Below are 21,653 nucleotides of genomic sequence, written 5' to 3'. Positions count from 1 at the left end.
ATGGCCGTCTCCACATATTCACTGAGTGTTAATGAACTAAGAGAGCATTGCTGAAGTAAGAGAACACTTTTCGGGATGAAAACTCTACTGATGTTAAATTATTAGTAGAGCTAATGATAAAATAAAGCGGCAAAAACCTCGCAACAGTGCTCCTTTGAAAATTAAATTCCAATTCTAAAAGGCTGCGTCGGTAGACATGATCCAAAATTTCTTACAGAACTAAAGAGAGCAACCTAAGTAGAGCTAAGGAATGTGTCCCAAGATTAGTTTTCCTCAGCTATTCATAAGTTGCTGCTCGCATCAGAGCTATTATTGATTCAGAGAGAAGGCATATTGATCAATATTTCTACCCATGTAAATTGGGACATCGCCATATATCCTGGTTATTATTTTCTTGCATGTAAATTAATATGTTTACGTTAAGTTACTTTATGACCGCCCTGTATACTAATAAATTGTAAAAAAATATATGTATATATTATCCACCCAAAATTGTTTCGTGGTCCATCTGGTGACATCGACTGGTGTCTTTCCCTGTTCTAGTGGACAGAATAACACAAATGATTACACCCCTGTTGATCACATCTAACAGTGATGTAGCATTTCTTTGTGATACTGGAATTCATATTTCAGAAGAGCTCTGCTTAGTCGACATTGAACACGCACTGTTATATTCCTGTTATTTCACACGCTTTCAGAACCATTTTCACTATTGCACGGTTTTCTACTGAACAAGGGGAATGTTTTTCGCATAGCGTGCAACACGTCGGTCGCTACGAAGTTAATGTATGATTAAGACAGACTGGTTCCTTGGGAGATCGTTTTCATGTGGAATATTATCACCGTAGATATTCACGAAGCCCCAATCTGTAGTACTTTTATCAAAGCGTATTGTTATGTAATTCACTTTGTCATTTTAGATATGCTGCATATGATATCTCATTCTGTTATAAATTTCTGTATGACCTGCTCATATTCCCATATTTGGTTATTGCGTCTACTAATTTTATTCAAAATCGCATACTTGTTTAAGGTTTTGAAAGCTGTTCTGGAATTATTCAGACGAGCTTAGTTACTGCATATAAATAAAATTCTCTCTCTCTCTATCTCTCTGTCATTTGGGTTCAAATATTTTCTCGGTAAGTGGAAGAAGGGCCTCTTCAATCAAGGCTGTAAGTTAGCCGATCGCAGAAATGAGGGAGTAAAGCCCCCTCATGAGTAAATCCAGGTTTTTCAGCTCCAAAAACATGCAAACCTGTGAACATAAAACACTTCTACACACAAAATACACTATAAAAACCATATGAACTGGCGTACTTAACTTATCGTGCATAATTTATTGCAAAATTTCATACTCAATATTAATCCTTGCCTTTAACAAAAACTTATGTTCATTTAATGCCTTTTTGCTGTAAGCTGTCCTTTTCAGGAACGCATCTATCTCTTTAAGCGAAGATGTCCTCTATAGGGCTCAGTAAACTCCCTGGGTAAAGTGCCTGCCTGGAAATCCGAAGGTCGCGGGTTCAAATCCCGCCTCGGGCTTGGATCACAGTAAAATGCAAAAACTGGGAGGTGCATTATGGCCATAGAAAAAAAAAACAAAAAAACAGTAAACTCCCGCATGGTGCATTAGCATGTGCTACTGTATTCTCGCTGTTCAAATATTTACAGCTGCATACAGGACTACTATCTTCACAACAGAAGTGTTACAGTCAGAAATGCCTATCGACAAGTCTACAGAGGATGCCCCCAGGGCTCTGTCCTTGGTCCTTTCCTATGGAATGTAGTCATGGACGAGTTCCTGAACCTAGACATGGGGGATGTTTCCACCAAGCCTTCGCAGATGACTTGATACTGACAGTCACTGGAAACTCCAGAGCTTCCCTGGAAACAACAGCCAACGGAGCCCTTACAAAGCTACAAGAATGGGCCAGCCTCCATAAACTCCATATATCCCCTAAGAAAACTACTTCAATTCCACTCAGAGGAACCCTTCAAATAAGCAGGCTGCCGCAGATTAAAATTGCTGGTAGAACTATCAAACTGACGACTGAAATGAAGTACCTTGGTGTAATTCTGGACCCCAAGCTCACGTTTTACCCGCATATAGACTACCTTCATCACAAAGTCAGGAACTACACGGCAATGGTAGTGAGGATCAGCAGGTCTAACTGGGACCTAAATCTCCGCTCACTGCATATGCTATACAAAGCTGTATTTATTCCCACTATAACCTACTGTGCAGGTGTCTGGTATCATCGTTCGTAACCAAAGGAAGCTCACCTCCATCCAGCGTAATATCCTTCTCACTATCACCCGTGCCTGCTGCACAGTAAGCAACCCAGCACTCCAAGTCTTGGCAGGAGTTCTCCCTCTGGACCTGCAGATAATTCGCAAAGGCGTGAACTACCGGCTCGCAAAGGGACTCCCTACCACCATCCTGGATTTCACTACACACCCAGCAAACACCATCAAAGAAGAAAAAAAGCGCCTTGCAGTCTACCTTCTTAACGCCTGGAAAAACAGATGGAAAACCACCCCCAAAGGTTCCATCACTAAAAAATTCTTACCTGAAATAGCCCAGATCTACCCTAAAGCTCCAGCATGGTACAGCCCAGCGTTATATACCACTTTCCTGATTACAGGCCATGGATCCATAAATCACAAACTTGCCTCTATGAACATCGTGGATGACCCTTGCTGTCTTTGTGGTGAAAACGAAGACTGGGATCACCTATTCTATGTTTGCCCGCTCTACGAGGACCTGCGAACGTTGCTCATATCAAAAATACATGCCTTGCCTCGAGGAAATGAACATTTTCTGATCAATGAGGAAGACCAGTACCACGCTTTCTCTGCCTTCGCCCATGATCTCTTCACCAGAAGAAGATCACTGGTACAACGTCCTGGAATTGATGCACATTGATCAACACCCTTTTCTCATATACTGAACATCTTCACCTAGATTGTGACCACTTCTAGCTACTGGACTTGACACTCAGGTCGCTTAAATTGTGTCATCCATGTCTCTCTTGATACGTGATTGTCTTCCCACCCTCTCGAGGGGCCTCTTCTTCCACTTCCGCTTAGGTGAGAGAATTCCCATCCAACCTGTGGAGGATGCCTTCCCTTTCATCCTCCGTCGCTCTGTCTATACCTCCTTTCCTTTACCCTCTCCAGTACATCCTGTACTCCCTGTACCCTATTATTTTATTTTATTTTATTATTTTTATTCATTTATTTTTTTACTTGGTCTCTTTCCAGGAAGCTCAGGTGACCTGGAGGAGACTAGCCAGAGAATTATGGGCAGCCTGGCTACCTCCTAGTGGTGTGTGCGGGCAACGTGGGGTCCCATCAGAGGCCCTGCGGCCAAAAGCCAGGACACCCAACAGAATCCAGCATAATACTTCATTTACAACACAAAAAAATTTTCTGGCTTTCACAGTGATACTGTTTGTCTCCACAGAGTATATATGGCGCAGATGTGGGAAACCACCGGAGGCGCCTTTCCCCCAACACTATGCACACTATGTATTCTCGCTGCTGACCACTCAGCTACGTCAAGCCTAACTGTATATACTGCTTATAATTTCCTGAGAATTACTGATAAAATTATGCGGAATATAAAACAAACACACGACTCACGGTGATAACTGATAAAAAAGTTTTTAATAAAAATAAATATTAGGCACAGCAAAAGCGACCTCCTTGTCAGAATAGTACTATAGTGGGGCTTAGTGACATGGCATTTTGAAAGGGTTAGGGTAGAGTCCTTTCTTAGACCAGAGTAATTTCTGACGGCACACTTTTCACACTTTTTTCACACTTTCACAGTTAACTGAAATCATGCAGAGATTCGAGGTTTTTCCTCCTTGAGTTGCTCTGGGGATTTTCTCTACCCACAAACAGACAAATCGATTCTGAACGCACTTTGATTATAGTCTCATACACAGGTGAGGAAAATAGGGGAAAACTACTGCAAGTAGCCTCCATAAAATTCCCAGGATTACTGATCTAGTTTCATGCAAAATACTCATCATCAATGAAAAGTAAAAGTGTGATTAGGTCCTACACTTGTATGAAAATGTATTTATTATTAACTTATTTGATGATCTGTTGATGTCATTCTGCCGTTTTTCTTTCCTACAACAAACAGCCCAGCAAGTTCTCGTGTCTTTTGTTACTCGATTTTAATTTTTCTCACGATGAATAATAATTAGCTCATTAACCAAATGTGACTTTCTTCTCTTTTTGGTAGGAAGAAGAGCAGTCACGGTTTAATTCCATCAGTCGGATAATGAAAGCAACCAGCTGTCGCAGATGTCGGTACGCAGCTGGAATACCGGGGAAGTGTTAACGGAGAAACGCCCTTTGGGTTATTCCATTTGCTCTCAGTCATTCCGGAATGTTCAAACAACGATGCATGACTACTTGAAAGGGTCCAGTTAAATAGTCTCGGTAGATGGTTTCGGCATTAAATTTACGTCAGTTACGAGTGATTTATTAGGCAGTTTAATGAGTTCTTTCCAGGTGGGTGTACACCAGCTTGAACAAACTAGCCTCGTATCAATTTAGGGTAACGTTCTTCGTGAATGTTTTATTGGAAAAGTCTTCAGAGATATATCGCTGTCTTCTACGTGATGAATTATTTTTAACCTGCAAAACATTTACCTAATCGAGAACTCAAGAGGATTAACAAGTTCTAATTGTTTCTATATACTAGTATAAGTTTGTTACGTTTGAATGAGTGGAGATTTTGCGTACAAGCAGAAAAGTGGGGAATTTGCGTACAATATATTTTCATATGTATTGTTGAACGCGGATATAAAAACAAGGTGGTCGTTAAAGAGTCATTCACTTTTCCGATCTTTAAACAAGGATATATGAAGAGATGTACCCTATTCCAAAAAGGTATAATAGTTTTAATATAATAATTTTTATTTTCAGTTTTTCTTTTTATCCGCATCTTTAAACAATACATATGAAAATATATTGTCGTACGCAAAATCCCCAGCACCCGTTTGAAATGAAGTATGTGTATTTAGGGCTTAGTGGTGAACAGGCATTCTGTGTGTTATCACACACTCACTCCAAAAAAAAAAAAAAAAAATGATGGATCGAATATCTTTCCATTTTATAAGATTTAGGAGAAGTCCGGTTGGTCTGCCTCCATAAAATCCATTCATGCACAGCTTCTCGATGGTAAGCCCTGTTACGTCACTTTGGTGGCAACGATCATGTAGAGTGGTTCTCTTCAAGACGCCTGGTCAGCGTGAAGAGGAAAAGGCCAAACCCTCCAGCACATGACAACACGACAAAACAAATGGCACTCAGTCCTCAGCGGCTTCCACTCCCCACACTCTTACGGCAACGAGAGGATCAGAGTAGAAGCAGAGGGTGCTAAGAATCTCTGAGTACGACCAGGCTGCCACACACCGAAACTGAACTTGGCCTGTTACCACGTAAGATCGCTCATCGGAAGATAGGATATTAGAACTAGAAAAGGAATTAGAAAATGTGAATTGTAATATTATCGGCTTGGCTCAAACAACAAGAAGAAATGAATCACTTGTAAGTTTATCTAGCGGAAGTCTGCTATACACCAATGGAAACAGTGAAAAGAGCGAACGTGATGTTGGCTTTCTGGTCCATAAAAATATAAAAAACAACATTTTGGAATTGAAAAGTACACCAAGGATGTCAAGACTACTTTTGAAATGGGTCATTAGAAATCAGGATTTCTAAGAGGTACAAACTAAAGGTTATAATGATATATACACCAACGTCGAGCCATGATGATGAAGAGGTTGAAAAATGGACACAAAAAACTCACTACACCTTCATTATGGTAAGGTTGGAAAAAGAAAAAACAGCGCAGAAAGTGAAACTATAGGAAATTTTGGAATTGGTGAAAGAAATGAAAGAGGTGAAAGACTTGTGGAATTTGCAGAATCTGGAGGAATATCAGTAATGAACACTTTTTTTCAAGTAAAGGGTGAACAGAAAATGGATATGGAAGCTGGGCCGTTTTAAGGCATGGGCGGCGCACCCGGCGGACGCCAGGGGCCTCGGCCTACTGGGGGCCTCACTTGTTGATCTTAAATAATTTTTTAAAAGACCCTCTATCCGATATGTTACGTTGCGGTCGAAAGCACCGCAAACACGAAACATAATGATATACGAATAATGTTCTTGGCTTCCTTTAAATAGTTTAAAGTGCCGAAAATATTAATATTTAAAAAAATAATTAACAAATTTAATTCTCGCTTATGATTATAAATTAATAATATACAGGGTGTCTCAAAAATATTGGTACAAACGTTTAGGGGAGGTCATCATCATCATCAGCCATTTTCAATCCACTGCAGGATGAAGGCCTCTCCAGCAACTTTCCAGTTCCTTCTGTTTTGAGCACTGGCCATCCATTTACTACTCAAAAACTCATGAATTTCATCTATCCATCTCCGCCTTTGTCTTCCAGGTTTTCTTCTAGCTCCTCTTGGGTACCATTCTGTTATTTTCTTAGTCCATCTGTCATCATGTCTTCGAGCTATGTGTCCTGCCCAAGACCATTTTAGTTCTTTAGTTTTGATAAGAATGTCCTTTACTTGAGTTTGCTGCCTAATCCATGTGTTTCTCTTCTTATCTAACAGTCTGATTCCCAATATAATTCGTTCCATTCTTCGCTGTGTAGTTCTTAGCTTCTCTTCCATTCTTTTGGTGAGTGCCCAAGTTTCACTTCCATAAGTCATGGTGGGGAGTATACATTGATTCATTATTTTACGTTTCAGACAAACTGGGATATTGCTCTTCAGTATGTGACTATATTTCCTGAATGCTATCCATCCAAAATTTATTCTTCTCTTGACTTCCAGCCATTTATCATTATTACAGCTAATAACTTGTCCCAGATAAGTATATGACTCCACCTTTTCAATTACTGCTCCTTCAATCATTATTTCCCTTTCTGTGGCATACTTGTTCATCATTACTTTTGTTTTAGCCATATTCATCTTTAGTCCAAAATCCTTACTAACTGTGCATAACTGATTAAGATTTTCCTCTAATTCTTTGGGATCGTGCCTTATGACCACAATGTCATCTGCAAATCGTAAATGGTTTAGGTACTCTCCGTTCACATTGACTCCTTTCTGCGACCAGTCTAATCTTCTGAAAGCTTCCTCAAGGGCAGCAGTAAACAGTTTCGGAGATATTGTGTCTCCTTGTCGAACTCCTTTCTCGATTTTAAATTTCCTACTGTCTTTGTCTAGTCTAATAAAGGATGTAGCACTCTCATATATTTTCTTCAAAATCATAATATATGGAGTATCTATGCCTTGTCTTTCTAGTGCCCGAAACATTGCCTTATGCTGTATGGAGTCAAATGCCTTTTCATAATCCACAAATGCCAGGCATAATGGTGTTTTATATTCATTTGCTTTCTCCATTAGCTGTGATATTACATGAAGGTGATCCATAGTTGAGAATCCTGTCCTAAAGCCAGCTTGCTCTTTCGGTTGATTCTCATCAAGTATTCTTTCTAATCTGTTAGTAATGACCCTTGTGAACAACTTGTAGATATGGGATAACAAGCTAATTGGTCTATAATTTCCAATTTCTGATTTATCTCCTTTCTTATGCAGCAAAACTATGATTGCATTATTCCACTGCTTAGGCATCACACCTTTTCTAATGCACTTTGTGAAGAGCCTTGCCAGTTTTTGTGTTATGTCTCTTCCTCCCAATTTTAACAACTCTACAGTAACTTCATCTTCCCCCGGGGCTTTCCGATTTTTCATTTTCTTCAATGCATGTTCTACCTCATCAGGAAGAATATCGGGTATGTCGTATGTGTTGCTACTTTGCAGTCCATCTTCCCCACTGCTGGTATCATTCCCTCGCTCCTTGTATAATTCTCTATAGTAGTCTTCTGCTATTTGAATTATGCCTTCTCTGCTGTTTATAAGTACACCATCGCTATTCTTCAGTTTCAGTATCATTTGTCTTTCTACATTACTGCTCATGGCTGCTGATTTAAATCCTTTGTTTTCCCTTAATGCTTGTTCTACTTTTCTTGTGTTAAATCTTCTTATGTCCTCTCTGAGTCTCTTTCTAATGGCTTTGCATAACTCAGTATACTCAATTTTCTCCCTGTCAGTGTTTTTCTTGCTCTTCATTTGTCGTCTTTGGTTAATCATGACAAGTGTTTCTTGACTAATTTTTTCTTCTTTGGATTTCTGTTTCCCTATAGGTTTCTTGGGCTTTATCACTTTCAGAAAGTTGTAATATTCCTCGTCGATATCTTGGTCCTGAGCAGTCTGCAGAAGCTCAAACTTGTTCTTAAGTTCCAGTACATACTGCCTTTTCTCCTCCTCTGTTATTTCAAAGACCTTTGTATTATTTACTCGAGTCAGTTTTTTCTCTTCCTTTCCTACATCTATATCAAGTGTACATCTTACCATTCTGTGATCACTTCCAACATTTACCTTATTCAGGACGGTAACATCATTCACAATATATCTTCTGTTAGTGAGGATGAAGTCGATTTCATTAGTTGTTAATCCATTTGGACTCTTCCATGTCCACTTTCTGTTCACCCTTTTCTTGAAAAAAGTGTTCATTACTGACATTCCTTGAGATTCTGCAAATTCCACAAGTCTTTCACCTCTTTTATTTCTTTCACCAATTCCAAAATTTCCTATAGTTCCTCTTTCTGCACTGTTTTGCCTTTTTCCAACCTTAGCATTGAAGTCCCCCATAATAATAGTGTAGTGGGTTTTCTGCTCATCTAGAAGACTCTCAATTTCAGTGTACATTTCTTCAACCTCTTCATCATCATGGCTCGATGTTGGTGCATAAATCATTATAATCTTTAGCTTGTACCTCTTAGAAATCTTGAGTATTAGTCTTGACACCCTTGGTGATGTACTTTTGAATTCCAAAATGTTGTTTTTAAAATCTTTATGGACCAGAAACCCAACTCCACCTTCACTCCTTTCACTGTTTCCATTGGTGTACAGCAGATTTCCACTTGATAAACTTATAAGTGATTCATTTCTTCTTCTTGTTTCAGCCAAACCGATGATATTCCAATTCACATTTTCTAATTCCTTTTCCAGCTCTAATATCCTGTCTTCACCGATGAGTGATCGTACGTTATAACAGGCCAAGTTCAATTTCCGTGCATGGCAGCCTGGTCGTACCCAGAGATTCTTAGTACCCTCTGCTTCCACTCTGATCCTCTCGCTGCCGTAAGAGGGAGAGTGAAAGCTGCTGGGGACTGAGGGCCATTTGTATTGTTGTGCTCTCATTGCTGGAGGGTTTGGTCTTTTCCTCTTCACGCTGACCAGGCGTCTTGAAGAGAACCACTCTACACGTTCGTTGCCACCTAAGTGACGTAACAGGGCTTACCATCGAGAAGGTGTGCATGAGTGGATTTTAGGGAGGCAGGCCAACCGGACTTCTCCTAAATCTTCTGTAATAGAGAGATATTGGATCCATCAGTGTTTTAGGCTGAGTGTCTGATAACACACAGGATACCTGTTCCCCTCTAAGTCCCCCTAAGTCCCTCTTAGATGTTACCTACCCCCACTCTAGGGGAGGTAGGTAACATCTAAAGGAATGTGAATCGCATAGGAACCCATAACCGGAAAGGTCACGGGAAAGTAGTAGCAGAGGCACAAGAAGCAGAAATGACAAAAGACAGTAATTAGTGGCAAACATTTATTTGACATAATATTAACAATGCAGTACGAGATGGATGCATTTCATGATGTTACAACAGATGCTCGAAGGTTCCACCATGAGACGCGATGCATGCGTGACACCGACGCAGCATGGATTGGCGGACACGGTCGAACACACCTGGAGTTTCTTTGACAATAGCAGCAGCTCAGCGAGTCTCCACAGGCGATTCATACACGATAGATTTGAGCCCCCCCCCCCCACAGAAAGAAATCAAGGCTCGATAAATCAAGTGAGCGTGGGCCAGGCAACGGGTCCACCACGGCCAATCCATCGACGCCCAAAACGCCTGTTTAAATGGTCACGAACACGGCTTCCATAATGGGCAGGCGCCCCGTCATGTTAAAACCAAATGTTGCGTCTCATATTTGCTGAACATCGTCAAGTAACCCTGGTAGAACTTGTTCAAGAAAGATCCGATATTTAGCGGAGTTCATGCGGGATGGTAACAGGTATGGGCCGACTAAGCAGTCACCGACCATACCTGCCCACACATTTATTGCGAAGCGATGTCGTGCCGCATGGGGGGGTGCACACTGTGTGGGTTGTGCATGAGCATTGTACTGATTGAATAAGCCTTCCCGAGTGAAATAGCCTCATCCGTGAACAAAACATAGGCTGGAAAATTCAAGTCTTGAACACTTTCTTGGAGAAACCACTGCGAAAAAGCCACACGTGCAGGATGATCTTGGGGAGCAGTAACTGAACCCTTTGGAGATGAAAGGGGTATAAGGAATCGTCGTGCCAGACACGCTGAACACTGCAACGAGACACTCCTAAGGCAGAGGCAATGGCACGTGTGCTGGTAGTAGGGTTATTCTGGACGGCATTCAACACAATTTCTTCCATGGCGGGAGTTCGCGTCGAACGTGGTCTGCCCGCACTACTCCTATTACCTCTAAATGACCCATAATCGCACAAATTTTGAATTCTAATTCTAAATGACCCATAATCGCACAAATTTTGAATTCTAATTCTAAATGACCCATAATCGCACAAATCCTATTACCTCTAAATGACACATAATCGCGCAAACAAACCGGTGGGCCGGTACATGTCTGTCTGGGAAGCGTTCTCCATAAATTCGTTGAGCGGCTCGTCCATTGCCTTCTGCTTATCCATACGCTAGGTGCATGTCTGCCAGATCACAGTTCGTATATCTATGCATGCTCTTCGTGCGGCGACTACTGCTTGAATTAGTAAACGAGAAATTTTTCCTCTCGCGAACTGATGAACAGCACCGTCTACCGACTTACGGTGACGTTTCCGGTTATGGGTTCCTATGCGATTCACATTCCTTTAGATGTTACCTACCTCCTCTAAACGTTTGTACCAATATTTTTGAGACACCCTGTATATATAATTATATATTATATATACTGTATTATAATGTTAGGCGTGCGACTAAGAGAGTCGCATTCCTAACATTATAACATACCCATAAATAAATAAAACAAAATTTAAACTGAATAGGGAACAAATTTGGAAATTCGCCGAAGGGGGCCCTAGGGTTCTTAAAACGGCCCTGTACGGAAGAGCCCAAATGGATTAATAACTAATAAAATCAACTTCATCCTCACTAACAGAAGATATATTGTGAACGATATTACCGTCCTGAACAAGGTAAATGTTGGAAGTGATCACAAAGAGTGGTAAGATGTACACTTGGTAAGATGCATAGGTGTAAGAAAAGAAAGGAAAAAACTGACTCCAATAAATAATACAAAGGTTTTTGAGATAACAGAAGAGGAGAAAAAGCGGTATGTACTGGAACTTCAGAGCAAGTTTGAGCTTCTGCAGACTGTACAGGACCAAGATATCGACGAGGAATACAACAATTTTCAGAAAGTGATCAAGTTCGAAAAACCTATAGGTAAAAAGAAATCCAAAGAAGAAAAATATATAGTCAAGAAACACTTGTCATGATGAACTGAAGACGACAAATAATGAGCAAGATAAACACTGACAAGGACAAAATTGAGTATACAGAGTTACGCAAAGCCATTAGAAGAGACTCAGAGAGGTCATAAGAATATTTAACACAAGAAAAGAAGAACAAGTATTAAGGAAAAACAAAGGACTTAAATCAGAAGTCATGAGCATCATGACTATGATGACTATAATACAGAAAGACCAGCAACCCGACCAGCTGGGTCCGCGTTGCTAGATAGCGGAAGCCAGCTGGAGTTGTAAACATTAAAATCACCAAGGAAAATTACCACACCTTTAGAAAAGTTCGACTGGAGAAATTCAAGTTTCAAGGAGAGGAAGTCGAAGAGTTCCAAGTGATTGGTGGAGTTGGGAGAACGATAGAGGCAAGAAATGAATTTGACAGAATGTGGTAGAAAGATTTTAAGCCAGAGAAGATCGAAAAGATTAGATTTCAAATTACTAAGTCTCTGACAGGAAATATATCAGAACCGACATATGTACAAGCAGCACCTTTGAAGCGAAAGAAATCAAACAGCGAATAATTCGGAAAACTGGGATGAGCAGTGGTTGAATCAAACGATACGATTTTGTCAGAAAAAGTACATGGAGTCTGGCAGACGGTAAGCGGTAAAACGGACATCACTGAGATTAGAACTGGGACCATGTATATTTGTGAAATGAATGAGAAGTGTTTGGGAGGTTCAGATCTTTTCGCAGATAAGTTTGCTCTATTATTTTGACAATTCATGGTGTATTCAGAAGTAAGAAAAGGTGGTAAGGACATGCTGTATGAAGTAATGCAATTTTTATTTGGCGTACACATGGTAAGAATATGCCCAGCGCCTTGACATAACATGCTTCAACAATGCTTCCCCCCCCCCCACTTCCGCATATACACAACTCGTACTTCCTCCAGTCACTATCTGGCAGAGTAGATTCAGCGAGATTATACACTAGCTGATGCAGAAGCCTCCTAGACAGTTGCCAGTAGGTTCAGTCCGGTAGACTACATAGCGGCCGGACTGCGAACACCGTTTTAGAGCTGTACCCTCGAAATGTAAGGAAGGAAGGAGAGAGAGAGAATCTCTTTATTGCAAAAGATTGGGCAGGATGCCCTTCGCGGCCATAAGTTCATAGCTTCCCGATACTTTCAGGATTCTAAAACAATTATTTACAAAGTGAAAACAAAAAAGTAACTATTATCTACAAATTATCTAACAATTATCTACAAATTAAAACATTGCAATACACAGGAGAGAACGCCTCACAAGAGCTAGGTCTGATTGAGCTGAATGAAATAAGAGCACAAGCTCAATCAGACAGAAAAAGATGTAAAGGTACATTATTATTATTATTATTGTTGTTGCTCTTATATTATTTCTCCCTGATTGGGGGATTCCACTCCGTGACGGGTACTGCTACTAAGTACACAGGGTGGTTGTAATGTCTGGTGTTACTGTTGGCCGAGGAACTCTGATTATTATTATTATATTAGGGTCACCCATAATTCATTACATAAACCCATATTTTGTGTCTGTAAATTGCTTGTGTGTTCTCTGGTCGGTTTTGCTGGACGAAAAAACCCCAGTTTTTCTTTGGTATCTACTCCTGAGACAGACTAACTCAGTCACGGAGAGGAACTTTAATGGATTTCTTTCACTCTTTGGCTGAGTTAGTCGGTCTCAGGCGTAGATAGCAAAGTTATTTTCTACAGAAACTGGGGTGTTTCGTCTCGCAAAATAGACAAATCGACCAGAGAACACACGCAATTTACAGACACAAATACGAGTTAATGTATTAAATGACGGATAACCCTAATATAATAATTCAAAAAATAAATTTATTTAAATGTATCTTTACATTCGTCTGCGCGATAGTACAGTGGTATCGTCACCGTCCTCCCCACACCGGGTGGAAAAGGCCCGGGTTCGAATCTCGTCGATGACACGAGGAACTCTAATGGGCTTTTTTCACTCCCTGGCTGAGTTAATCGGTGTCAGGCGTAGATAGCAAGGTCCCCAGAAACTGGGTTTTTCGTCCAGCAAAACAGGCAAATCGGCCAGAGAACACGCAATTTACAGACACAAATACGGGTTAATGTATTAAATTCCTGGTAACCCTAATATTATTAATAATAATAATAAATAATGTACCTTTACATCTGTTTGTGCAGTAGCACAATAAGTGGAAATACGGGATTCGAAGCTGGGCCTTTTTCACCCAGTAGCACAATGAGTGGAAATACATTGTGCTACTGGGTGGAAAAGGCCCGGCTTAGAATAACGTCGATGACTCGTGAAAGAAATACAGATGACAAATACAGTACAATGAAGGTTTAATATAAATAAATTTTAATTATAGATAGTGGTATCACTTCATTTTCAGTGTCACCTACTAATATTATTTTATCTGATTCGTTTGTATAACTCACCCACTCACTCCCCGCCACACATCGTTGGGCAACACCGCATAGCGGTTCTTCTGGTACGAAGCATACCGTGCGGACTTTTATTTACACTTCAATTGGGTTCCCTGACAAAAGTCCACCCGAAAATTCCGCACATAAAAAATCCCACTGTCATAAATGCTCACATTATTTTTAGTTTACAAAAACAAATTATTTCATATTTCAAAACGCAACAAAATGTTGAATTTATATATTTTATTTCTACTTCTATACGATGTATTTTAATATAACTTTTGATATAAAACTTTTGATTTTAATATAAAATAGAATATTTCGATGTAAATATTTGTAAAGGAAATTACAGGACATAAAATGCTCTGGTTTTATTGCAACTAAAGCCTTTTATTTTATTTATAAAAATAAATTATTTTTTCTCTGTCTTACAAAGTGCACAGTCAACACTTTTGGTTTTTCATCAACAAACAACTAATTCAGACATATTTCAGTCATTTATTTATTTGTCAAGGTTTTGAATAGAATTTTCATTACTGTAAGTTAGCCAATCACTGCAAGTATTTCAGTTTTTCTTCTACCTGCTCAAAAAGCATGCTCATATTCCTGCACAAAAGGGGCAACCAAGTCATGCAATGCATCATATCTTCTCTTTTTCACCTCTAGTCGACCTGCCTGTGCATTAGCCAGTGAATCTGTGGCAAGCCGGGTCCCTCTTCAGTCCATCAAACAAAAACTATACGCTGGGATGACTGCAGTGGAACAGAGAATTAAATGCTTGTGAAGTCCCTCACAGCGGTTTGTTAGGCGACCGTTCAAGAGCTGCATCATGATGATTCCATATATTGTAAACTGTGGATCTCTACCTGCTGCACCCTCAATTGTCATTCTGTTATGAAGACAGTCTGCGCGGATAGCACAATGGTATCGTCACCGCCCTCCCCACACCGGGTGGAAAAGGCCCGTGTTCGAATCCCGTCGATAACGCGAGTAACTTTAATGGGCTTTTTTCACTTCGTGGCTGAGTTAGTCGGTCTCAGGCGTATATAGCAAGGTTTTTCCCAACCAGAAATTGAGGTTTTTTTTCGTCCAGCAAAACAGGCAAATCGACCAGAGAACACGCACAATTTACAGTCATAATACATAAACGGGCATATGTAATCATTTACGGGAAACCCTAATATAATATTTTTTTTTTTTTTTTGTTAAGAAGACAAAAGATGACAACATAGCACAACAACCAACCGAACATTGTCATGATTCCTGTCTTCAAAAAGCAGAAGCCAGCGTTGCCAGAAGGAAAATGAGGCAATATATTAGAGTAGCTAGTTCTACTCCTCGCAATGTGATGGGGAATGTGTTGTCAGAGTTGAGTAACGATGTACTGGCCCATATGCCTAAACAATCATCCCTTGCGAGAAATCTCAATCACAGAAAAGACGGTCATTTGCCTAATCCAACAACAATAAATTTTGACATTCCTGAGAAGTACCGTCAACTGATACTTCATGTTTTCAGGTGTGGATGATCCAGACAGAATTCTGGTTTTAGGTGATAAAGAACTCTTGCTTGAATTGAACAAAGATACAATTTATGGAGATGGCACATTTGATAAAGTTCCAAACATGTTTTTACAACTGTATACGCGGCATGCCAAGGTGGGTAACTCATATCCGCCATGTATTTACATTTTGTTACCGAAAAAGAACTTGGATACTTATGATAGAATGTTTAAAATCATGATGTTTTTGTTTTCATATCTGGTGCCTCAAAAGGTTTTAGTGGATTTTGAGAAGGCTTGCATGAATGCAGTGAGGATTGCGTTTCCACACGCTGAGGTCAAAGGGTGCTATTTCCATCTGTGTCAGAGTCTGATCAGGAAACTCAGCAATGTTGGCTTGAAGACTGAATTTGAAACTGATATAAATATAAAACTCAAACTGAAGTCTCTTGTTGCATTAACAGTCCATGATGTGAAGAGTGTCTCTGATGAGCTTGCCGCCACATTTAGACAAAGATGTGGCGGCAAACTCATCCAGACGAAGATAGCTATAATAAGGTGATCACGTACTTATTTTCCACATACATTGAGGGTGCAGCAGGTAGAGTGCACCCAGTTTCCAATGAGAATATGGAATCATCATGATGCAGCTCTTGAACGGTCGCCTAAAACTACAAACTGCTGTGAGGGATTTCACAATCCATTTAATTCCCTATTCCACTGCAGTCATCCCAGCGTGTGGTTTTTGTTTGATGGACTGAAGAGGGACCAGGCTTGCCACAGATTGACACTGGCTAATGCACAGGCAGATCGTCTAGAGGTGGAAAAGAGAAGATATGATGCACTACATGACTTGGTTGCCCCTTTTGTGCAGGAATATGAGCAGGTAGAAGACAAACAGAAATACATGCAGAGATTGGCTAACTTACAGTAATAATGAAAATTCTATTCAAATCCTTGACAAATAAATAAATCACTGAAATATGTCTGAATTAGTTGTTTGTTGATAAAAAAACTAAAATGTGTTGACTGTAAGACAGAGAAAAAATCATTTATTTTTATAAATAAATTAAAAGGATTTGTTGAAATAAAACTAGAGCATTTTATTTTCCTGTAAATTTCCCTTACAAACATTTACATCCAAATATTCTATTTTATATTGAAATTAAAAGTTATATTAAAATACATCATATAGAATCGATGTATTATATATAACGCGCTTATACATCGTATAGGCGCTATATTTAATAAAATATATAAATTCAACGTTTTGAAATATGAAATAATTTGTTTTTTGTAAAATAATGTGAGCATTCTTTCGTGTGAGCATTTTTCTATGTGAGCAATTATGACAGTGGGGGATTTTTTCTGTGCGGAATTTTCGTGTGGGCTTTTTTCAAGTGCGCATTTATCTGGTCACCTTCAATTGTGGCGTGAACATTTAAGGGAAATATAACATTTGTTAAACTCGCCGGTTATGCGTCTTACATTTTTATTTTCCCTATTTATTTTTTACAGGTTTCTTGATGCAGCTCTCGGTCGTTCTTCTATTTATCGTCTGGTTTCAGGTGGTGAGCTATGAATACTCTATTTTTACAAGTTTAAATGTATATACAAGTATATGTTGTTTATCAAAATAAGTTTATTTAGAGAATAACGAGATACACAAGCCTTTTCCGCTAAATTATTTAAGATCTTAGATTTGTTTACTTAAATGGAAGCAGAGTTTTCAATGCAGCAGGAACGTTCTCGCTACTTCGAAAATGAAACATTTGATATCTACAAGCCACTGTAACGTTCTCTGTCCAGGGTGCGCGGGCATATGCGCATGGGCGATTAGTGGTGGTATCATGGTGGGGATTGGGAAGAGTACAAACCGCAAAGTACAGTCGATCCTTCCAAATCTAGCACCAACCAATTTCTGGCTATTCTTAGGAAAATGAGAACTCAGCCAAATGAGAACAAATGAGAACCTAAGAATTGACAACTTTCATTTGCGGTTGATGTTTGTTAGTTTTCCGGCGCATCAACATCTTGGGCCATATTGTGCCAGTGTATTATTTATACAAGCGTGTGTTCGTGGGCCAATCTGCGTGATATGTGCTTGCAATAAAAACCAGAATAGGAGGGGCCCTGTTCCTCCATGTAAAATCGGCTAACTGCATCCCCTATTGAAAAGTTCTTTAAGAATTTCGACAGGATTCGAACCCAGGCCTGTCCACATGAATAAAAATGTACGAAACCACAATGCTATCACGAAAGATATGTACTCGGCTTAGCCGTTCACCGAAGCAGCTCGTCAGAGATGATCGGCAAGATAGTGATTTCACCTGAGAACCATAAAAGTTTTTATTTCGATTCAACGACATCGAGAAATTTCTTAGGTCGTGGAATTGTCTAATTGCTATTCGTGACCAAGATTTGCGACTCATTCATAATAAGGGATAGATTATCTTAGAGTTTCTGGATTTAGTTCTTATACGTGATGAACTATACAGCTACCATTAAGAAATCCCAAAAAACTGAAACAGAAATCCAAAACGAAGCCAATTTATTTGTTTGTTGAGATTGTTTCGGTATATTGTAATAATAGTCCTCTCGTTCCAATAAACTATTTAAATACTTCACGTGGTAAAGTTTCGTTACTAAACCTACTTCGACACTACTCTCTAAAAATTATTCGAATACCCCTGTTTCGATAGCTTATTGGACCTTCCTGGATGAATAAGCCATTATATAGGAAAGCGTACACATAAATTAGCTTTTCTCGTCTTGTCATGTAGTGGTCTTGGGTTAGGTTGATTAAGTGTATTTATTTAGTAATGATTCGATTTATCATCTTCGATTGAGTGGAACAGCATTACACTAAATTTTTTTAGGCGCGTTAGCATACAAATTTGTATATGCATAAGCGCCTATTGTCTTCGCTATGTCCTCCGTCAGTCTTAGTAATTAATTGACAATAAGATAACTATATTTACTTTTCACTTCTATTAATCATAGAAAAAAAGGGAAAATAATGCAATTAATTTAAATAAAAAATATAAAAAAATCGAATATGCCTGAAATGAAATGCACTGCATAGATTAACTTGTTTTCAAGTTTGGATAATTCTAACAATGAAATTATAGATTGTTTAGCAAATAGGAACTGAAAGATAAAAGTGCTGACTCCCTTTCAAAAATCGCAAATAAGAGATTTTCTCTTCAGATATTACTACAAAGGACAAGTTGCTGCAAGGTTTGATCTAAATAGTGAAATGATTTGTCTTCGTTAGTAGAAAACTTTAAGAAATTTCTAACCATAGAGCAATATTCGCTAGAAAGGCCAAATGAGTATTTAAGTAAAGCGATTAGCAAATATGGGAAAGTCATGTACAATACTATTGAACTGAGGATTATTGAAAATATTTTGCATTACATATATATTTCAATTAAATATATGAGAACAGAAATATTCCACCTGGCTGATAATGAGTGAAGTTTTATTGAATTTATTTCTTTTACTTACAAGTATTCATTTCACTCCGATTGTGTTAACAATATTTTATTTATTATTATTTTTTTTAATTCTTATTATAGGAGAGTAGTGTATCAATTAAATTCTTGAAGACTGCCGGGTCGTATGTCTGGACACCAGATGGCTTTCGGAATCCAGAAGTGATGAGAGTTGCTGATTGTCTCAACTCGTGTGAGAAGACATACGGATGTTTTTGTACACGGTTTGTTCTAAAAATAAATCGCAAAATTTATACTGTATTTATTTATTGTATGTTTTGGGCTATAAGATACGCCTCTTTCTGGAGAGAAAACAATATACAAGGGTTCCCGGTATCCGAGTCCCCGCAGTTACACGAGGATGTGAAAATTAAATAATTAAAGCTTTTTTCCTTGAAAAAATTGACCATGCAGTTAAATATTTTATAAGAACGATCTTCACTTTCGTGCAACAAAAGTTAAGCGCGAAGTTAAAGACATACCTAAATGCTACGACACAATTTTATCTCAAAAAATAAGCAAAAAAAAACGAACAACTCTTGATTCATTCTTTATTCGTACAACTGAAAAATAGCGTAACTTCAATAAAATTTACTTTACATTGCGCAACATATTATAATAAAATAATTTTCTCATTTTTCAGTTCCTTCATCCATTTTTTACTATGTACAAGTACATAATAAACATTACTATACAATATCGGTGTAGACACACCATAGACAACTCTTAAAGAAAAACTAGTGTGTAGTAGTGTGAAAGGCATCATTTCATCTGTATCCCATATTGTGCTCATCATTCACAAGTTGCCCATGTATTGCACTACCTCGAATAAGTAACGCTTCAAGAGAAGACTTGTTACTTATTCTCGGTAGGCACCACCACCCAGACGGCACCGTTTCAAAGCTAGGTGGCTTTTCATCGGTGGGTGTGCAGGTACCTTGATATTGCAAGTGAAACGTTACTTATTCTAGGTAGTGCAATACATAGGCAACTCATTGTGAAGGATGAGCACAATATGAGATACAGATGAAATGATGCCTTTCACAATACTACCGTAGTTTTTATTTAAGAGTTGCCTATGGTGTAGCTACACCGATATTATATAGATACAGAATCTTAAAATATTATGCCTAGTTGCATTTAGTTTTATTTAAATAAATATTACGAAAATTTGGTCCCCGTTTTAAGTGGAATTTTCTGGAACCAATTATCTTCGGATAACGAGGATCCCCTGTAATAATGACTTAAAACTGCCCTACTCTTATACGCCGAAGATCCCTTCAGGCTGTATCATCAATTAGTTTCAGAAAGTAGAAAGCTTATTTTACGGTGTTTTATCGTCCCCCCCCCCCTTTTTTTTGTTAATGATTTCACCAGAAAGGAAAGGATTTTTCAAAATTTCTATCCTTCATTTTTCTATTCAACTATTGTTTTGTATCTTCCGCCTGAAAGACAAGTCGTTTTTGCTGCCTGATACTAAGTTACTAAATCTTAACTTTCTATTGCGAAGTGGTATTAATCTACCAGTAGCGAAACTACCATATCCCCACCACCGCAGTAGAAAATGTTCAAGGGGGCCATTAATCTTAACTATCTAAACAGCAACAATGGGTGCAAAATTTATACAAATAAAATGAGCACATACCGGACATTTACATTCCCAATCTAACTGAATCTAAGGGTTTTAACAAACACAGGAAGGACGTAGGGCAGAAATTTTTAATTTCGTTATTGCAATCGGCTACAAATCCCCCTCGATTCGTACGCTCAATGGTCACTGAAATATGATTCCCTCTCTCCAGTGGTGAAAAACCACTGCAGCATAATTGTTGTTGTAGGATTTTAGGCGCATTAGCGACATCGACCATATTGCGCCGTGAATATTATGTCTGTAAATTGAATGTGTATTCTGTGGTGATTTGCTTGTTTGCTGAACGAAAAATCCTAGTTTTCTGGAGTAAAAACAGTGCTACCCTCGCCTGAGACTGACACACGTTGTGAAAAAGAAAAAAGCCTATGAAAATTCCCTGCATCATTAACGGGATTCGAACTCGAACCTTTTCCACCCGGTGTGAGGAGGACCGTGATTATACTAACTGTGTACATACGAGAGGTTGTGGCGTAATGAAAGACATGCTGATCCATTACTGACAGTGTTCGCGTCATGCTGACATGTGCCCGTTTATCAACCGGTAATTGTACCAGCGACAAGAATAAAAAAAACCGCGATTTATTAGAGATTTGGTTTGAAAGATGAGTAATTGCTCGTGTGAGGAGGATAAATACCCTTTCTGGCTCCGAAACAGCTCATCTAGTAGGCTGATTGCGATTGTAATAAAAAGTGAATGCAAGACAACCAAGTAATATCGGTTATGTAAACTAGAAAGATGAACGAGGACCGTATAAGAAGGGTGGAATGTTTCACAAGTGCCAACATGCAAATGCAATGGAAACTTTTTTTTTTTTTTTTGGTAGTTGTTGGCACATCGGCTTCTGTGGCCATAATGCACCTCCCAAGGTTTTTTTTTTTTTGCAGTACTTTGATCCAAGCCCGAGGCGG

General features: G+C 38.9%; 1 protein-coding gene across 1 annotated transcript in view; it reads left to right on the top strand.

The window, feature by feature from the left end:
• The window catches only part of LOC150091093 (uncharacterized), a 73,945-nt gene that overhangs the window by 8,589 nt on the left and 43,703 nt on the right, over positions 1-21,653 (top strand). Inside the window, exons 2-3 of the mRNA XM_090383016.1 lie at positions 17,115-17,167; positions 19,178-19,317. Of these exons, the coding sequence (XP_090239142.1) occupies positions 17,115-17,167; positions 19,178-19,317 (193 nt within the window). The remainder of the gene's footprint in view (positions 1-17,114; positions 17,168-19,177; positions 19,318-21,653) is intronic.

The sequence above is a fragment of the Mastigoproctus giganteus genome, chromosome 1, assembly GCF_048544385.1.
Source record: "Mastigoproctus giganteus isolate SK-2022 chromosome 1, ASM4854438v1, whole genome shotgun sequence".
NCBI lineage: Eukaryota > Metazoa > Arthropoda > Arachnida > Uropygi > Thelyphonidae > Mastigoproctus > Mastigoproctus giganteus.
This window is presented reverse-complemented; position numbering and strand designations above follow the sequence as displayed.